This window comes from Pollachius pollachius, assembly GCF_949987615.1.
Source record: "Pollachius pollachius genome assembly, chromosome: 3".
In the NCBI taxonomy this organism is placed as follows: domain Eukaryota; kingdom Metazoa; phylum Chordata; class Actinopteri; order Gadiformes; family Gadidae; genus Pollachius; species Pollachius pollachius.
In genome coordinates, this window is record NC_136936.1 from 50555095 (window position 1) to 50572388 (window position 17294).

General features: G+C 51.6%; 1 protein-coding gene and 1 pseudogene across 3 annotated transcripts in view; both read left to right on the forward strand.

Moving 5' to 3' along the window:
• Positions 1-1808, forward strand: part of LOC307072022 (claudin-10-like) — a 2686-nt pseudogene extending 878 nt beyond the window's left edge. The window contains exons 2-5 of the transcript XR_013812798.1: positions 232-393; positions 515-596; positions 869-976; positions 1465-1808. The product of XR_013812798.1 is annotated as a claudin-10-like (transcript). The remainder of the gene's footprint in view (positions 1-231; positions 394-514; positions 597-868; positions 977-1464) is intronic.
• Positions 1809-2163: 355 nt separating this feature from the next.
• dnajc3a (DnaJ (Hsp40) homolog, subfamily C, member 3a) lies at positions 2164-16828 on the forward strand. Of its 2 annotated transcripts, none has more exons than XM_079731168.1 (12): positions 2164-2409; positions 2892-3002; positions 3634-3758; positions 4298-4372; positions 6480-6632; positions 7117-7298; positions 8018-8137; positions 9527-9632; positions 10616-10736; positions 13495-13627; positions 14055-14917; positions 16085-16828. In XM_079731168.1, exons 1-12 carry the CDS (start codon positions 2331-2333, stop codon positions 16249-16251), a joined length of 2235 nt encoding a protein of 744 aa, XP_079587294.1. In that variant the 5' UTR covers positions 2164-2330; the 3' UTR covers positions 16252-16828. The 2 variants fall into 2 exon arrangements, with proteins under 2 accessions (XP_079587294.1, XP_079587295.1); XM_079731169.1 differs by having other exon boundaries at positions 14055-14203.
• Positions 16829-17294: the final 466 nt, after the last annotated feature.

A 17294-nucleotide genomic window follows, 5' to 3' on the forward strand; every position in this document is an offset into this window, starting at 1 on the left:
AAATTCCTCATCAAAACTCCATATTTATTCTCCTTGTTGTCGTTTTTATTGTTGTTCTCGCTCTGTTGACTGACATAGCTCATGGGAAAGAAGAGAAGGGAAACTGCGTGGCGGTTGACCGGGGTAACTCTGCACCTCAGTGCCATCTGTCAGCCTAGACCAGGGATGTGTTTTTGGGATGAATCAAACGTTAAAGTGCACACATGAGATCACGCCGGTTCCTCTGACCAGGGGACATCCACATGTGCCGCGCGCTGATCATAATCTCCATCATCCTGGCCTTCTTCGGCTCCGTCCTCCTCCTGGTGGGGATGAAGTGCACCAAGATCGGAGGCTCCGAGATTGCCAACGCCAGAGTCACGTTCGCTGCCGGGATGAACTTCCTCATCTCAGGTCAGCATGTCGTCCGGGTTCCTCGTGTTCATTTGTCGTAAACATTACGCTGTCGTTGTGTCAACTGTCACAACGTCTATCTCGGTTAAATATTTTTTGCTCCGGAACGCTATCCCTGTAGGTCTGTGCTCCATGGTGGCGTTCTCCTTCTACGGGAACAAAATACGATCGGAATTCCAAGACCAGAACTTCAGAGCTCAAAAGTATGTGATAAATGCGTCCGTTTGAACGCCATCCCTTGATTGAATGGCAGCTATCAGTGGCTATCAGCCCCTTAGCTATGGGTTAGCAGAGAGCTACTCTACTCTATCACCCGGTAGCTTCTGTTCTCATCTGTTTGTATAAATGATAACGATACCAGGCATCAAACAGACTGCCTTAGTCATCGTGGTCGACACGTTGTCGTTTTAAAAAGGTGCAACGGGTGTGTGCTGAATGTTTAACACCTCGGCCCGCTGGTACAACCCACCTGCAGGTTTGAGATCGGAGTGGGCGTGTTCATCGGCTGGGCAGGCTCCACCCTATTGGTCGTCGGGGGTCTGCTGATCAGCATCTTCTCTGGGATGGAAGGATGCCAGTCGAGGTACAGTGAAGGCCCACAGTCGAGCACATTGCTTCTCTCACTGTTTATTTTTGCAGTTCAACCCGTAGACTAGTTAATGTTATCAGCGTTACGAGCTGGCAGGTTATAAGTGTACACAGTTGCTCAAGTATTTCTAAAGTTCAGATTACAAGGGCACATATCTTCTGGTGTCTACACGTCCTTTAGACTTAAACTGTTCTTTAATCTTTCTTTGTTTTATTCCACCTGAGGAATAGTTAGCAGTCCCTTCACCTCACTCGTGTTATTGTTTAGTCGCTGGTCAGATACTATTTCCAAAGTGTTATACAATATCTGCAAAGGTGTCTGCTCTATCTCCCCTTACCTTACACTAACGAGGACTGAAGCATTACCTAAAACTTTGCCTCAATCGTACCCCCCCCTCTTATCTCAGTGTATTCAACCTGGATAAATAAAGGTTTCATTCAGCCCAGAACGGTATTCCTAACACCAACTACACCCCCATACAGCTCCAAGGCCAAAGGTGTCCCTAACTACAGCTTCCCTGAGGACTACAGAGCTATCTCGGGCAAGGGGACCTACATCTCGTCTATAGGCTCAGCGGGGGACCTGGGGGGGAAGACCTCCCGGGGTAGCAGTGATGGAGGCAGGGCCAGCAAAGCCTCTTCTGTTACCAGGAGCAGCAAGACGTACTCCTCCAACGCCTATGTGTGACCAGGAGCGGAACACGGTGTTAAAGGGATGTTACACTTTGTTTTAGATTGTATTCCTTCGCCTGTGTATTTTTTGTATATATCCTGCTCTGTTTTTAGATATTGGCGAATAAAAGTCAAGTAAATAATAAAGAATGTTACTATTATTATGGATGGTGTTTGTTCTTATGTATGGTACCCATTGTGTAAAGCCTACTTCGATCCTGCTGCTAATAAAAGAATGCCATGTGTAGAATACACAATGAGGACATATTACATCATACTTACACAGCTGTCTTTTCCGGTAGTGATTCTTATTCACTTTCCCTCGAGTCCCCTGTGGAGGAAACTCTCTTTGTTTATTCAAGTTAATTTGCATTGAACAACCACAGTGATGTGGCCCTAGCTCTGACAGGGCTGTCGTGGCCCCTCTCCGTTGATCCAGGCCTGGTGGGCGGGGCCTCTCGACCGTTAAGCCAATCAGCGCCCCCCACGACCGGCCGTGCGCATTGTGTCGGGTCTCCAATGTCTTTCACAGGGAAGTGGGTGCTACTTCAAACCGCTGTAGCTGTCACCCCGTGTCCCTGTCAGGATCGTTCCTAACCCCCGTTCAACAAGGTGAAAGCTGTGATTAAAGAAGACGAAGAGGAGGAGGAGGAGGAGGAGGAAGAAGATCCTGAACCATGGTCTCCATGAGCTGTATGCAGCACATCCTGACCTACATCCCCTACGCTCTGGTGCTGATCGACCTCCGCTACGAAGGTAGGTGAAGCTCGGTTCTCCGGTGACCCCTCTCCGCCTTGGCCCGTTTGGGAAGTGACACTTTGTGTGTTCGGGGTTTGGACCGCGGGCCCTGTGTTTCAGACCGTCCTGTCTGAACTCGGGGAGCATCAGGAGGCGAGCTAACTCAGGCTAACTCCGGCTAACTCCAGCTAGCTCGCTTGTCAGGGTTTCTGCCAGCAGGGAAAAATGCTTCTGCTTCTTGGTTTTGAGAGCATAGTCTCTTGTCCAGGACGAGCTTCTCGACGTGTTCTGCTTATTACTAGGTAGATACGGAACACGGACTTACTGAAGAGGACCTGAGGTAGCCGGGTGGAACATTAAACGCAGGCAGACTTCCACTTTCCGCTGCTGTTGTGTTGTTGTTCAGTGGTCGGTCGAGGATTAGGAGCTCTGAGGCCAAGGGTGGACCACAAGGGATCCTCTGCATCGGACCCTGCTTCTCACTGCTGTTTGTCCCCTAGGAGTGAACTGTGACACGGATGGGAGTGTGGAGAGTCACCTGGCGATGGGGAAGAAGCTCCTGGCGGCCGGACAGCTGGCTGACGCTCTCTCCCACTTCCACGCTGCTGTCGGTAAGGGACAACATGCCCCCCTCACCTGTTATGAACACTTTAATAGGGCTCGGTACAGCAGAATGCATGTCTGGGCGATACTCATACATATTGATAGGACTCCAGAGAATTGTCAGACTGTTACATCCTGTGTAAAGATTAATAAACTGTAACATGGGCTAGTGAAAGCTTGGTTGTGCCATGTCTTAGATGAAGATTGTACTGGAAATGCTAGTTTAAACATTAAGTGTCCCCTAAATAACAGATTATTGCACAACATTAACCCATAACATTAACCCAATGCTCCTATGCTTCCAAAATGGAAATGGTCATTGCAATGTGATGTTGCGGTGTAAAAGCCCTATATGGATGCATGCCTCTGTGTGTATGTGGTCCTGTGTATCTTAACCTAGAGAGCAGGGCATTCACATTTCTATGGCTGAGGGTTTGATTCTACTGAGGCCAATCATGTATGTATTCACAGTACTGTAAGACGCTTTGGAATAAAACGTCCACCGAACGTAAGCTTGTGACCTTATACTGCTGCACTATCTTGACTAGTCCTCGCTCGGAAAAAATAGGTTTTAGTCTCAGGCAACTTCCTAAAGTGTATTTATGAATGCACGTTCTGATGTACGTCTGACCCCCATAGACGGAGATCCACAGAACTACATGTCGTTCTACAGGAGAGCCACGGTGTACCTGGCCATGGGCAAGTCCAAGTCCGCTCTGCCGGACCTCACCAGGGTCATCGAGCTGAAGCCCGACTTCACATCGGTGAGTCCGACGGTGTGGAAGGTTATTTGAATCCGGCTCAGCCCGACCGGTTTATTCAAATGATGAGGTGGTCAGAGTTCACCCTGAGCGAGTGTGGGAGTATCCTTAGTGAGAAGGGCTTTGGGCAATGTGGCAACGTGGCGCGCCTTAATCTTTAGCCATCGGCGTATTATCAGTTTGTTATCTCTTCATTATGAGTTCAATCAAGGTTGATCCGTGGTTGTGTTTTTTATGCGTTTTTTTCTCTCTCTTTATAATTTCCAATCACATTTCACCTAAAAGTCGCGCACAGCTCTCCATTCCCAACTCTAATGTGCATCACACAGAGAGAGGCGGTGACCCACTAAACTTAGTGGGTCACGGGAATATTTTAAGAACCGCACTCATCTGGCCTGCGTCGGGTCTCTGCTGTCCTACCAGAGGGAGTTCACACACCGGCCTAACGTTGGGTAATCCAAACACTGGGAAAACTGGGGAGGATGTCAGCTGTGATCTATGCTAAAATGTGCTGGACTGTGTGTTGTTGTCGTCTCCACCAGGCCAGGCTGCAGAGAGGGAACCTGCTGCTGAAACAGGGCAACCTGGACGAGGCCGAGAGCGACTTTAAGAGAGTGGTGAGTGTTGGGGGACGTGAGGGTCAATCCGTGTCAACATGAGCACACAGAGTGAGGCGTTTCTTGTTGTCAGCGTGGTACTACCGCTCTCCAGGAGGTGTCACTGTTGGACTGTAGGAGTGTTCTGGTGTTGGGTAAATCTTTATCTTATCGATTTCTCATGGGTCCCAACTTGAATGTGGAGGGTTTGTTAATACAAATTCTGTATAGACAAGGGCTTTGAACTAATTAGAATAACTGAATATTTGCTTTGATTATTAGTTTCAGGGTATTGAGAATCAGGAACATTGCTCTTAACTGGGGCAAAGTCAAACCAAAGTGTACGGTTCTTGGTGTAAATCCTCATAAAAAATGGGAAGTACTCCATATAATTTCTTTAAAGCCCAGATATAACCCTGCTCCAATCTTTGTAGTCCGAATCCTTCACGTCTTGCAGTCTCTTTGATGGCCCTTCATTATTACGGTTTCTGCAACTCCCAGGCATGCAGTTGGTCAGCAGAGGCCAGCTCTCCACCATAACTCCCCCGCTGATGTCATCCTAATGCTTCCCCTCCACTCCGAGTGTCTCCCTCAAAGGGAGCGCCTTGACTTAGTGCTCCGCTCTAACTTAGTGATTCAGTCTGCGTCCGCGCCGACGCGCTGCTGCCAACGCAAGGCCGCCAACGCCACCGAACACACTGAATGACTGGCGTTCGAACGACACACAGCAGAAAGGAGCCATTGAAAGGTGTTCAGCGGCTCAGCTCCAGCGGGTTTAGAGGGAAGAACGCGCTGACACACGCTTAACCTTCTCATTCTCCCCCACCTGCAGGTCACGCTATAAGCGGTTAGCGGGGTGTGTGTGTGCGTGTGTGTGTGTGTGTGTGTGTGTGTGTGTGTGTGAGAGAGAGTGTGAGAAAACTTTAGTATTCAAATCAACCGTCTGCCAATGGCCCACAAGACTGGCCGATAGCGATCTCTCCTCGCGGCTTCTTTCGCTGCCATATTTCCTGGGTACGGTGTCCGGGGGCGCAGCAGCAGGGGGCTTCGGGCTGATCAGCGGTCCCCAAAACATCCACGCCTTGTGACGCATCACGTTTGATCCACTGCTCCCCCTCCGCTGGCCCGGCTGGAAGGAACACGTACAGCGCGGCCGGCTCTATGTCTTAAAGAAACAGATCTAGAAGGCCGTTAGCAGAGATGGCTCCTGTGAATACGCTGACCTTTATTACGGCTGTGGTTGTGGTGCTGTAAGCTGCTGCTGAAGGGATTGGCTCCCCCTTTTAGAGGTTTCAGAGTCGGCGTGGCGCCTTCGTCCCACGACCCCGATGGAGTCGAGTACAGGCAGGAGAACGCGATCGCGGATCACCCCCTCGCTCTGAACACCGGCTCCCTCCTCTCTGTGTCTTTGTCTGCCTTGTTTTCAAAACCTCTCACGGCACAAATGGATCCACTCTCGCCCCGGCCGCTGGTGACATGAAACACAGCCTCTCTCCCTAATGGAGGCTCAGGGGCTAAACCCTGCTCGGCCCGGAACCGCGTACACCTCGTGATGTCGTGGGTTTGAATCCGACCCGTGCTGCATGTCATCCACTCACTCTCTCTTACAATCGCCGCGTTCACACTGTACACGTCCGTCCACGGATCTTATTGACTTTGCGTGGGGCGCTCTCCAAATGCATTGTGGGTCCGTCCGTTCTGTGGGCTCGTGGCCTGCGTCAAAAAGTTTAGAATTTTTCAACTTTTCAGCCAGCGACGGATCCGTCGGCCGATCAGATCGCGGTTATGCAAATACACTCCACGCGACTTCTGGATCCATTTTGCAATAAGAAGCAGGAAAAATCCGGCCGTTATATTCTTTTAAAGAAATGTGGAATCGATAGGATTGCTTTAAGTCACCTGTTGTTTGTGTCATCTTTTGTATTTATATCCACACATCGGCTTTGTTAGCGGGAAGCGATTTGATTGGCTGCGGTATGCGTCTACAGAGACTAGTCCCCCATACGTCAGACACGCCCTCGGTCATCCGTCGACGGACGCATGTACTGTGAACAAGGCGTGTAAGGCAGAGTCTTCCTGTTCCTGTCGTAAAGACACACACCCTTCCTAAAAGCCGTCCCTCTTGCAGCTCAACTCGCACCCGACGGCCCAGGAGCAGACGGAGGCCCACGGCCAGCTGATCAGAGCGGACGAGGTCCAGCGGCTCCTGGCCCAGGCGCACGCCGCCTTCAGCGCCAAGGACTACCCGGCCGCCGCCGCCATGCTGGACACCATCATCGAGGTGTGTGTGTGTGTGTGTGTGTGTGTGTGTATGTGTGGCTCGCACATTATCTCGATTGAGAAATGTCAATCGCAGGAGGATTCAAAGTCACTTGAAGATGAAAAGGGGGACACTGATGCATCTTTTCTGCTGGTTTTCCCTCCTCTTGATGATTGGATATGATTTTGTACACCTCACTTTTTAAAGTTGTATTTATGTACCACATGTCGGATGGATTCACCCACTAACGGGGAATATTGTGAACTGGGTTTCGCCCATTGTGAGGCTGGTTTAGAGCAGGGTTTGTAAAATGATTGTTGATCCAGTTGGTGTGTGTGAGTGTGAACACAGAGAAAACGTGAGTTCTCTCAGTGTGCGGACGGGTCTCGACACGGCCGCACTGAGATGGTCTCGAGCTGAACCGGTTTCAGTGTCCCTGGTTCACCTTCGATGTCTAATGGGAGCCTGTTGACAGCCCCTCTGACGGTCTGCGTGTCCCCCCCAGACCTGCGTGTGGGACGTGGGCTCCAGGGAGATGCGGGCCGAGTGCTTCATCCAGATGGGGGAGAACGGGAAGGCCATCAGCGACCTCAAGGCCACCTCCAAGCTGAGGAGCGACAACACCAAGGCCTTCCTGCAGCTCAGCATCATCTACTACCACCTGGGAGACCACGAGATGTCCCTCACGTAAGATCCTTTAGAACATCCCCTGGGAGACCACAACTTGTCCCTCGCATAAGAACCTTTAGAACATCACCTGGGACCAGGACATAACCTTTAGAACATCACCTGGGACCACAACTTGTCCCTCGCGTAAGAACCTTTAGAACATCACCATAGAACCTTTAGAACATCACCTGGGACCAGGACATGTACCTCATGTAAGAACCTATAGAACATTACCTGGGACCAGGACATAACCGTTAGAACATCACCTGACACCATGGGATAACCTTTATTACATCACCTGAGACCACAACATGTTCCTCACGTACTAACCTTTAGAACATCACCTGAGACCACGCAATGTCCCTCACCTAACCTTTATAACATCACCTGAGACATGGACATGTCCCTCACATCATAACATCACCTGAGACCAGGACATAGCCTTTATAACATCACCTGAGACAGGGACATGTCTGTAACATAATAACATCACCTGAGACCAGGACATAGCCTTTATAACGTCACCTGGAGAGGGACATGTCTGTAACATAATAACATCAACTGAGACCAGGACATAGCCTTTATAACATCACCTGAGACAGGGACATGTCTGTAACATAATAACATCACCTGAGACCAGGACATAGCCTTTATAACATCACCTGAGACAGGGACATGTCTGTAACATAATAACATCACCTGAGACCAGGACATCCCTACACTGTGGTGATTGGCAGGGAGGTAAGGGAGTGCCTGAAGCTGGACCCTGACCACAAGCAGTGCTACGCCCACTACAAGAAGGTCAAGAAGCTCAACAAGCAGATCCTGTCTGCGGAGTCGCTCATCCAGGACGAGAGGTACACCCGTCTCTCTCTCTGTCTGTCTGTCTGTCTGCCTGCCTGTCTGTGTGTAAGCACACAGACAGCGGCTCACCCACTGTTCCTGTAAACTGAATCAATAAGGATTGAAGACATTTGCATATTATTGAATGAATAGAGAGAGAGAGAGAGAGAGAGAGAGAGAGAGAGAGAGAGAGAGAGAGAGAGAGAGAGAGAGAGAGAGAGAGAGAGAGAGAGAGAGAGAGAGAGAGAGAGAGAGAGAGAGAGAGAGAGAGAGAGACGCTGCTGTGTAGTGACATTGTTTCTGAACTGTCGAGATTAAGACATCCTTATCAAAATATCCATGGCCTCAGTGTGTGAGTGGGGGTTAGGTGATGAGAGAGAGTGTGAGTGAGTGGGGGTTAGGCAGTATACAAGCGTGTTTTGGCGTTAGGTGGTGAGCGACCATGTGTGGGGTTAGGTGGTAATGGGGTGTGTGTTAGGGGGTAATGGGGTGTGTGTTAGGTGGTAATGGGGTGTGTGTTAGGGGGTAATGGGGTGTGTGTTAGGGGGTAATGGGGTGTGTGTTAGGGGGTAATGGGGTGTGTGTTAGGGGGTAATGGGGTGTGTGTTAGGGGGTAATGGGGTGTGTGTTAGGGGGTAATGGGGTGTGTGTTAGGGGGTAATGGGGTGTGTGTTAGGGGGTAATGGGGTGTGTGTTAGGGGGTAATGGGGTGTGGGGTTAGGTGGTAATGGGGTGTGTGTTAGGTGGTAATGGGGTGTGTGTGAGGTGGTAATGGGGTGTGTGTGAGGTGGTAATGGGGTGTGTGTTAGGGGGTAATGGGGTGTGTGTTAGGGGGTAATGGGGTGTTTGTTAGGGGGTAATGGGGTGTGTGTTGGGGGGTAATGGGGTGTGTGTTAGGGGGTAATGGGGTGTGTGTTGGGGGGTAATGGGGTGTGTGTTAGGTGGTAATGGGGTGTGTGTTAGGGGGTAATGGGGTGTGTGTTAGGTGGTAATGGGGTGTGTGTTAGGTGGTAATGGGGTGTGTGTTAGGTGGTAATGGGGTGTGTGTTAGGGGGTAATGGGGTGTGTGTGAGGTGGTAATGGGGTGTGTGTGAGGTGGTAATGGGGTGTGTGTTAGGGGGTAATGGGGTGTGTGTTAGGGGGTAATGGGGTGTTTGTTAGGGGGTAATGGGGTGTGTGTTGGGGGGTAATGGGGTGTGTGTTAGGGGGTAATGGGGTGTGTGTTGGGGGGTAATGGGGTGTGTGTTAGGTGGTAATGGGGTGTGTGTTAGGGGGTAATGGGGTGTGTGTTAGGTGGTAATGGGGTGTGTGTTAGGTGGTAATGGGGTGTGTGTTAGGTGGTAATGGGGTGTGTGTTGGGGGTTAGGTGGTGTAATCTCTCCGTCTGTCTCCCTGACCTCCAGGTATGAAGAGGCGGTGACTAAGTACGAGGCGGTGATGGAGACGGAGCCTAACGTACCGCAGTTCTCCCACAACGCCAAGGAGCGCATCTGCCACGCCCTGGCACAGGTAGGACCTCGACCTCCCCCTCGACCGACCCACCGACCCACAGATGCTACCCCTACCCCAGCCCTGACGTAGATACACAACACGTTTTGAGTGGCTGCCATCCCGCAAGTCTGGCGATGCAACGGGCGTCCTACGAAGTGTTTGTTGGTACGATGAAGGCTTTCATCGGTCCGTTTGTGTGTTGGGTTCATGTTGAGTTATTATCTGGTCCTTTATTTAACCAGGATAGTCTCAGTGAGGTTAACATCTAGTCTACAAGAGAGACCTAGCCAAGATTGACAGCAGTACACGGTTGCAACATAAACCACAAGACAAAATACAAGTTCAATACTAAGTGCGATTGTGAAGTACATTAATTATTGACTAAAACATTTGCAATGTCCAATGGAGTCCGACTCCGTTGAAGGCCTTTTTAGAGTTGGTTTTTGATGGAGATTCCTCCGGTGTTTCTAAAGAGCGGTCCTCATTGTAACCGTCCCTCCGGCCGCGGTCCCAGATCCGGTCCGCTGCACGCCGGCACAAAGCGCCACGGCTGGATCCCACCGCACAGGGAGAAGGAACGCTGCTATTCCCTCAATTACTCTCTGGAAAAGTCCCACACATTGTTTTTCTCGCTGCCAGAGTCACAACACAGAGTAGTGTCCCGGCTTCCCGGAGAATCCTATTTTTAGCCGCCGTTTCACACTGAATAAAACGCATGAGACGTCCCGTCACATCAGCGGGGGTACACGGCCACGGCAGGACGGGGCGGGACGGACACGTTTACGCTCTGGAAGGGATGTCTTTCCCCGGATTTTTACCAGAAGAAGAATTTAACGATGTCCAGTGAAACAATGTCCTATTTATTGACGTGTGTGTGTGTGTGTGTGTCTGAGAGGGCGTCTGTGTGTGAGTGCCTGTGTATGAACCTCCATCTAGATTGCCTGTATTGCTATTGGAGGGGGAGAGAGGGAACACATGCCTGTATGATCTATGTCTCTCAGGCACAGCAACCCGGCCGAGCCATCGCCGTGTGCAGCGAGGTCCTGGAGGCGGAGCCGGAGAATGCGGCCGCGCTGAAGGACCGAGCCGAGGCCTACATCCAGGACGAGCAGTACGAAGAAGGTAGGAGCCAGTCTGGACCTCTTCCTCCTCCTCAAGAGGTCAGCGTTGGAGCGCGACCTGGGGTCCACCTTGGCACTAAAATCAAATTTTAAAGGTGACATATTACACATAACAGGTGTGTCTGATCTCACATCACAAGTGGGCGTGTCCACCTAGATGCATAACGGATAGATAGATAGATGCATGACGGATAGATAGATAGATGTATGACAGTCCACTGGGTAGGCAGACTGATATATCCAGCACACATCTAGGTGGACAAAAGGGCTCGTAACGGCTAATCACACCACACTCACACCTGGCGGTGTATTATGTCACCTTTTAAGCAATGTCAACTTTGACCTCTCAAAGCGCATCCAATCAGAGACAGCGGTTCTCCGGGTCTAAAAACTAGAGGTTCTAAAACCAGAGGTTCTAAAACCAACAGAATCTCACTGCCAGCCTCTTTCTTCAGTTCTGAGCCTGCAGACCTTCCGTGGTTTTAAGAGTAAAAGATGGTGATTCCGCTGGGTTCGCTGACTGTATTCCCAACGGCAAACCAGGACTGATGGTGGCCTTGGTGGGGGTGCGGGGACACGGTGAGATTGGACCAGCTGCTTTTGGTATAAGGGGAAAAACGCCCCTTATGAGCGCATTTACTCAGGGTCACCGATTTCTGCATCGGGACAGCGACCCAAGCAGAACTTTACCCATGAATACAACTAAAGTGCTCCACAGCTGTCTCTACCAACGTTTAAACTGTTGTTGCCACAACAACCCTGTTTTTTTGTATCATTGTGTTCCCCTAGCCTTGTGAGACCATCCCAATACACACGTTTGCGTTTAAGAAAACGCTGTTCGGAAAACTAAAGTGCCAAGTGACGCTCTTTGCTCTCCCCAAATCCGGCTGGATGGAGAAAAAGCCTTTGTTGGACCTTTCTCTCCGTCTGTTGTCGTACTTTGCTTTTTCTCATACGAAACGGTTTCGATTTTGCGGCCATTGCTTCATCACAAGCTGGAAGTCCCTCCCCTGCGCTCTGATTGATCCTATCGTTTTACATTTTTTGGGAGAGGCTTTCAGCGGGCTGGTGTACAGGCCGGTCTGCAGAGGGGAGGAGAACGGAAACAGGGAGCTCAGAACAGCCCCGGCAGGAATCAATTGGGTTTAAAGTAAGCACATCCTGGGTGATCTACAGCTGCCCTGCCTCGCAGCTACCAGTTAAGCACAGATGCTCATTCATCAAACAAACAGCCAGTCCTTGGCAGCCTCTCTCTCTTTCTCGCTCGCTCGGCCCAAGGTTAAGAATTCAGATCTGTTTTCTCCGTCGTTCTGCCTCATGATGGTTCCTGCTGAACACAAGAATAAAACGAATGATGTTCTTTTATAACGAATGGAGGGAGCTGCCAGTGTTCAGAAAAAGAGCAGATGGATCGTCTCCCCTTGCACGATTTAATTAAGAATTTGTTCTTTTTTTATTTAAATGGGAGATGATTCATTATCCAGAAGATATAAAGGATTCTTCCTAAAAATATGGATCTAGAAGGTGCATTTCAGGACATATTTGGGATTGACCTTGTTGTTTGCGTTGATTTATCGTGTATTAAATGAGGTGCCGCCGACATTATGAATTATTAGAACTGGAATGTGTGCAGGAATGCACCACATTGCTGGAAGGTAATGTGCAGTGTGCATCTTTTCCCCCCCCAACTCGTTTTTTTCTGTCGTTTCTCTGTTGCCACGGTGATTTATGTCACCCTCATCGAATCCTCGTCTTATGACTGCGCTCGCCAAGTCATTCCTTTCTTATCATTTGCTCATATTAATGTGACGCTGGAGCTGATGTCTGGGCTAGGTCACACCACTCTGGGCTAGGTCAGACCGCACTGGGCTAGGTCAGACCGCACTGGGCTAGGTCATACCACTCTGGGCTAGGTCAGATCGCTCTGGGCTAGGTCACACCGCTCTGGGCTAGGTCAGACCGCACTGGGCTAGGTCAGACCGCTCTGGGCTAGGTCAGACCGCACTGGGCTAGGTCAGACCGCACTGGGCTAGGTCAGACGGCACTGGGCTAGGTCAGACCGCACTGGGCTAGGTCAGACCACTCTGGGCTAGGTCAGACCACTCTGGGCTAGGTCAGACCGCTGTTTGGACCAGGGTGTGTCTAGGTCATACCAGGGTGTTGGTATTGTTTCCCCAACCCTCTCTCGGGGGGGGGGGGGGGGGGGGGGGGGGGGTGACCTGATCGCCCCCGTAGACACACGACCAGACTAACCAATGGGGTCGATGCGTCTCCTCAGAGGGTTTAGAGCCCGCCTCCCCGGGCTGCCGATCAAACGCTTAACTGCAGGAGCTGCAAAACAAAACACGGAGCCGTCATTAACACACATTATGAGGTGTGGGCGTGACGCCGCCCGGCGGGGGGGAAGGGAGGGGGGGGGGGGGTCTCGCGCAGGCTTTTAAGCTGTCAGAACACATTGGCGACGGCGTCCCGGGCGGATGCTGCTGCGCTGTGTGTGTGTGTGTGTGTGTGTGTGTGTGTGTGGTTTTCTTTGTCTCACACACACACTTCAGTACACATCGCAGGGTAAACACATCTTGAAGAGGATGGCAGAACTTGGCAGGCGAGGGGAGAGGGGGGGGTCTGAGCAGAGGGGGGGACGGGGACGGGGACGGGGGGGTAGACCGAGGGGTACGGGGGGTGGGTTTGATGCTCCTCCTCCTCCTCCTCCTCCTCCTCCTCCTCCTCCTCATCCTCCTCCTCTCTCTGTTCCCTCTCAGCCATCAGGGACTACGAGGAGGCCGGGAAGCACAGCGAGAACGACCGGCAGGTGAAGGACGGGCTGGAGCGCGCCCAGAAGCTGCTCAAGCAGTCCAAGAAGAGGGACTACTACAAGATCCTGGGAGTCAAGAGGTGGGGGGGGGGGGGGATCTCCTCCTGGGTGGAGGCTAGGCGGTACTATGGGTCTTGGTTGTCATGGTGATTGGCTGATCGGCCGATGTGACCACAGAAATCCCTGTCACAGTCATTTAAAGAATTAGAAAAATCAGTATATTTTTTTAGGAACTGTGTCACAATACACGGTGCCTCTGAGAACCAATAGGCGTGTTATCTGCTGTAGTGTCACCCTCCCCACATGTCCTCTATTCTGGTTTTTTTCATGTCTCCATCACAGGCCAAACACCAATTTATGAACCCAAAAAAAGCATAACGTTGAAACAATAACTGGAAGACTATTATCAGTACTTTATCGACATTTTAACTTCTTTAAATTGACTTCAGTTGAACTTCTTGAGCCCCCACCCCGCTGGTCGGCACTAACCCCCCCTCACCCTCTCAGGACGGCCCAGAAGAAGGAGATCATCAAGGCCTACAGGAAGATGGCCCAGCAGTGGCACCCCGACAACTTCATGGACGCCGAAGACAAGAAGAAGGCAGAGAAGAGGTTCATCGACATCGCCCAGGCTAAGGAGGTGCTTACAGACCCCGGTAAGAGAGCCCACACCCTGGCCCAGGCTAAGGAGGTGCTTACAGACCCCGGTAAGAGAGCCCACACCCTGGCCCAGGCTAAGGAGGTGCTTACAGACCCCGGTAAGAGAACCCACACCCTGGCCCAGGCTAAGGAGGTGCTTACAGACCCCGGTAAGAGAACCCACACCCTGGCCCAGGCTAAGGAGGTGCTTACAGACCCCGGTAAGAGAACCCACACCCTGGCCCAGGCTAAGGAGGTGCTTACAGACCCCGGTAAGAGAACCCACACCCTGGCCCAGGCTAAGGAGGTGCTTACAGACCCCGGTAAGAGAACCCACACCCTGGCCCAGGCTAAGGAGGTGCTTACAGACCCCGGTAAGAGAACCCACACCCTGGCCCAGGCTAAGGAGGTGCTTACAGACCCCGGTAAGAGAACCCACACCCTGGCCCAGGCTAAGGAGGTGCTTACAGACCCCGGTAAGAGAACCCACACCCTGGCCCAGGCTAAGGAGGTGCTTACAGACCCCGGTAAGAGAACCCACACCCTGGCCCAGGCTAAGGAGGTGCTTACAGACCCCGGTAAGAGACCCCACACCCTGGCCCAGGCTAAGGAGGTGCTTACAGACCCCGGTAAGAGACCCCACACCCTGGCCCAGGCTAAGGAGGTGTTTACAGACCCCGGTAAGAGAGCCCACACCCTGGGCCAGGCTAAGGAGGTGCTTACAGACCCCGGCCCCTAGTACGGGCCAGGGTACAGGAAGTGCTCACAGCCCCCCGGGACATGTACCCCGGAACGGGCTGGGGTGGACCCTTCTGATCCCAGAGTTCACTTCCTGTCTCAGTCTGGCCTCCGGCCCGTTGACAGCCACTCCCAAAAAGGCCCAACAACGCCAGAACCAATCGGCACGGGGGGGGGGCGGGATCTCAGCCGCTGGATTCAAAAATCAACGGCGACGCCCGAGGAAAGTGTAGCAAACGATGGGAGCGGATTAAATAACTTAATTAGTCATCTAATGAATCTGATGGAGTTATTCTGAGCAGTGTGTGTTTGGATCCCCCCCCCCCCGTCGGAGCCGGACGGAGGACTCGTTAACTCTGATATCTGTCCGGTCCCTCGGGGCCAGACGGGGATAGCCATCTTGTCTGGCGCGCTGCCGTCGCCGCGGTGAATGTCAGCGGCTGTCTGGAGGGGCTGGGAGGGGGGTGATGTGACCGGCGGTGACACCAGCGCTGCCTCAGCGTCCAGGTCTTGTTCCCGTCCTGTCGGCCTCAGACCCTCAGTCCTCCTCTTTGATCGATTCATCAATGGATTACTGTTATTATAGGATTTATAACATTACTAATCAATCGATTAGTGCTGTTATGGGGTTGGGTCAAATTCAAGACCCAGGGTTGGGTCTTGAATTTGAAAAACTAAAGTAATGATCTGAAGAAGAGAAAGGCAACCGAATAGTTACAATTCTGAAGCGATGGAGAAATTCTTGCTTATTATTTGCTCATCGGCCAAAGAATGTTACATTTTGTTATAATTGTTACAATGTTACGATTATTTAAAAAAAAAAGTACGCTATGAGTAACGTGTTTCTTTCTGTTGCTCCACATTCTGTTACTTGTTGCGAAGAGTGCAAGTCTGTTCAGCCCTGTGAATCTCCTCCGGAGTTTTCCTCCCGGGGCTGAAATCGAATCCTGTGCAAACAACCTCACCCTGACGCCAGGCTGAACGCTCACCGCTAGTCCACCAAGGCACTCGCTGCTTCCCGGTAGCTCTGGCTTTACGTGCACGTGTACTTGCATGCGTGCACGTGTGCATACGAGTGCGTGTGTGTGCGTGCGTGCGTGCGGGTGTGCGTGCGTGAGGGCTACAGCAGTCACACGCCTCCTCTCCGTTTGTTCCCCCAGAGATGAGAGCGAAGTTTGACCAGGGGGAGGACCCCATGGACCCGGAGACCCAGCAGGGCGCCCACCAGAACCACCACTTCCACCAGGGCTTCCAGGGCTTCAACCCCTTCAGCTCCGGGGGCGGCGGCGGCGGCGGCCCCTTCAGCTTCAAGTTCGGCTTCAACTGATACCGACCGGAAGCCAATCAAAGCTCCAGAAACTGTCCCCCTGGCGCCGGCCAGCGCCTCGGGCCTTCCCTCCTCCTCCTCCCCCCTCCCCCCTGGCCAGCAGAACGTGGCCCCTCCTCCTCCTCCTCCTTCGCCCTCTGCCCCCCCCCCCCCTGCTCAACGGGGGAACCCCCCTGGCCCGCAGAACGCCAGTTAAATCCGACCGCATCGCTTTTAATGAGCACCCAGGGACTGGTGCGTGACCCGGGCCGTCCTGGAGAAGACGCGGCCGCGTTACGGAACAACAAAACCTTTAGAGTCGGCGTGGCGGCGGCGAGGAAAGGAACATCTGTTGCTATGCTAACAATTGATCGGCCACGTTTTATGAAGCTTTCATCTGCAGGGAATTTCACAAAGAGCAAAAATATTAATTCTGAAGGAACACCGCATCCGGTCGGTGCATTGCGGTCCTGAAATTCCCCCTTCCATTCTCGGATACTTGTTCTGAAATGTACAGAGCTACATGTATTATGTACATAGGGACTATTTTTAAGAGGAATGGATTTTTTTTTCTGAGATGTAAATAAAGATCTATTTATGCAGACATCACGAGTGTTGTGTTAAATGCGCGGTGTTACAGTAGCTCTGACTGTATGGCAGGGGAATGGTGGTTTCTTAATCAAGGAAGCTGTCTAACCCCATTTTTGCAGTGAATTATTGATGCTTCAAACGATCCTAGTTGGTGGTTTTCACAGCACAACCCCTTACTTCCTCCTGAGTCTCCTTCCTCCAGCTCGTTAGTGGTCAGTCTGCTGCAGTGGACTGGAACGCATTCGACCTTGCACTATGGAATTATGGGTAACCGTCTTGAGTTAACTCAATGATCAATCCCTATTCAATGTGAATTGTGACGACAGTTTGAGTGCAGAGCTGAATCAACCATCCACACTGGCTTCCTCCATGACGGGTGTTTATTAGGAAGATTGAAATGTAACAAAGTTGCGTGGTCCCACCTGGGGAGAGCATTTAATCCCACTTTTCGTTGTAAGATTTGAGAAAAGCAG

Bases quoted from the DNA above. Each gene is read 5' to 3' on its own strand.
- dnajc3a (XM_079731168.1), top strand. From the start codon at position 2,331: ATGGTCTCCATGAGCTGTATGCAGCACATCCTGACCTACATCCCCTAC. The intron at 4,373-6,479 runs GTGAGTGTTGGG...TCCCTCTTGCAG, and splicing joins AGAGCGACTTTAAGAGAGTG to CTCAACTCGCACCCGACGGC. The intron at 7,299-8,017 runs GTAAGATCCTTT...GGTGATTGGCAG, and splicing joins GACCACGAGATGTCCCTCAC to GGAGGTAAGGGAGTGCCTGA.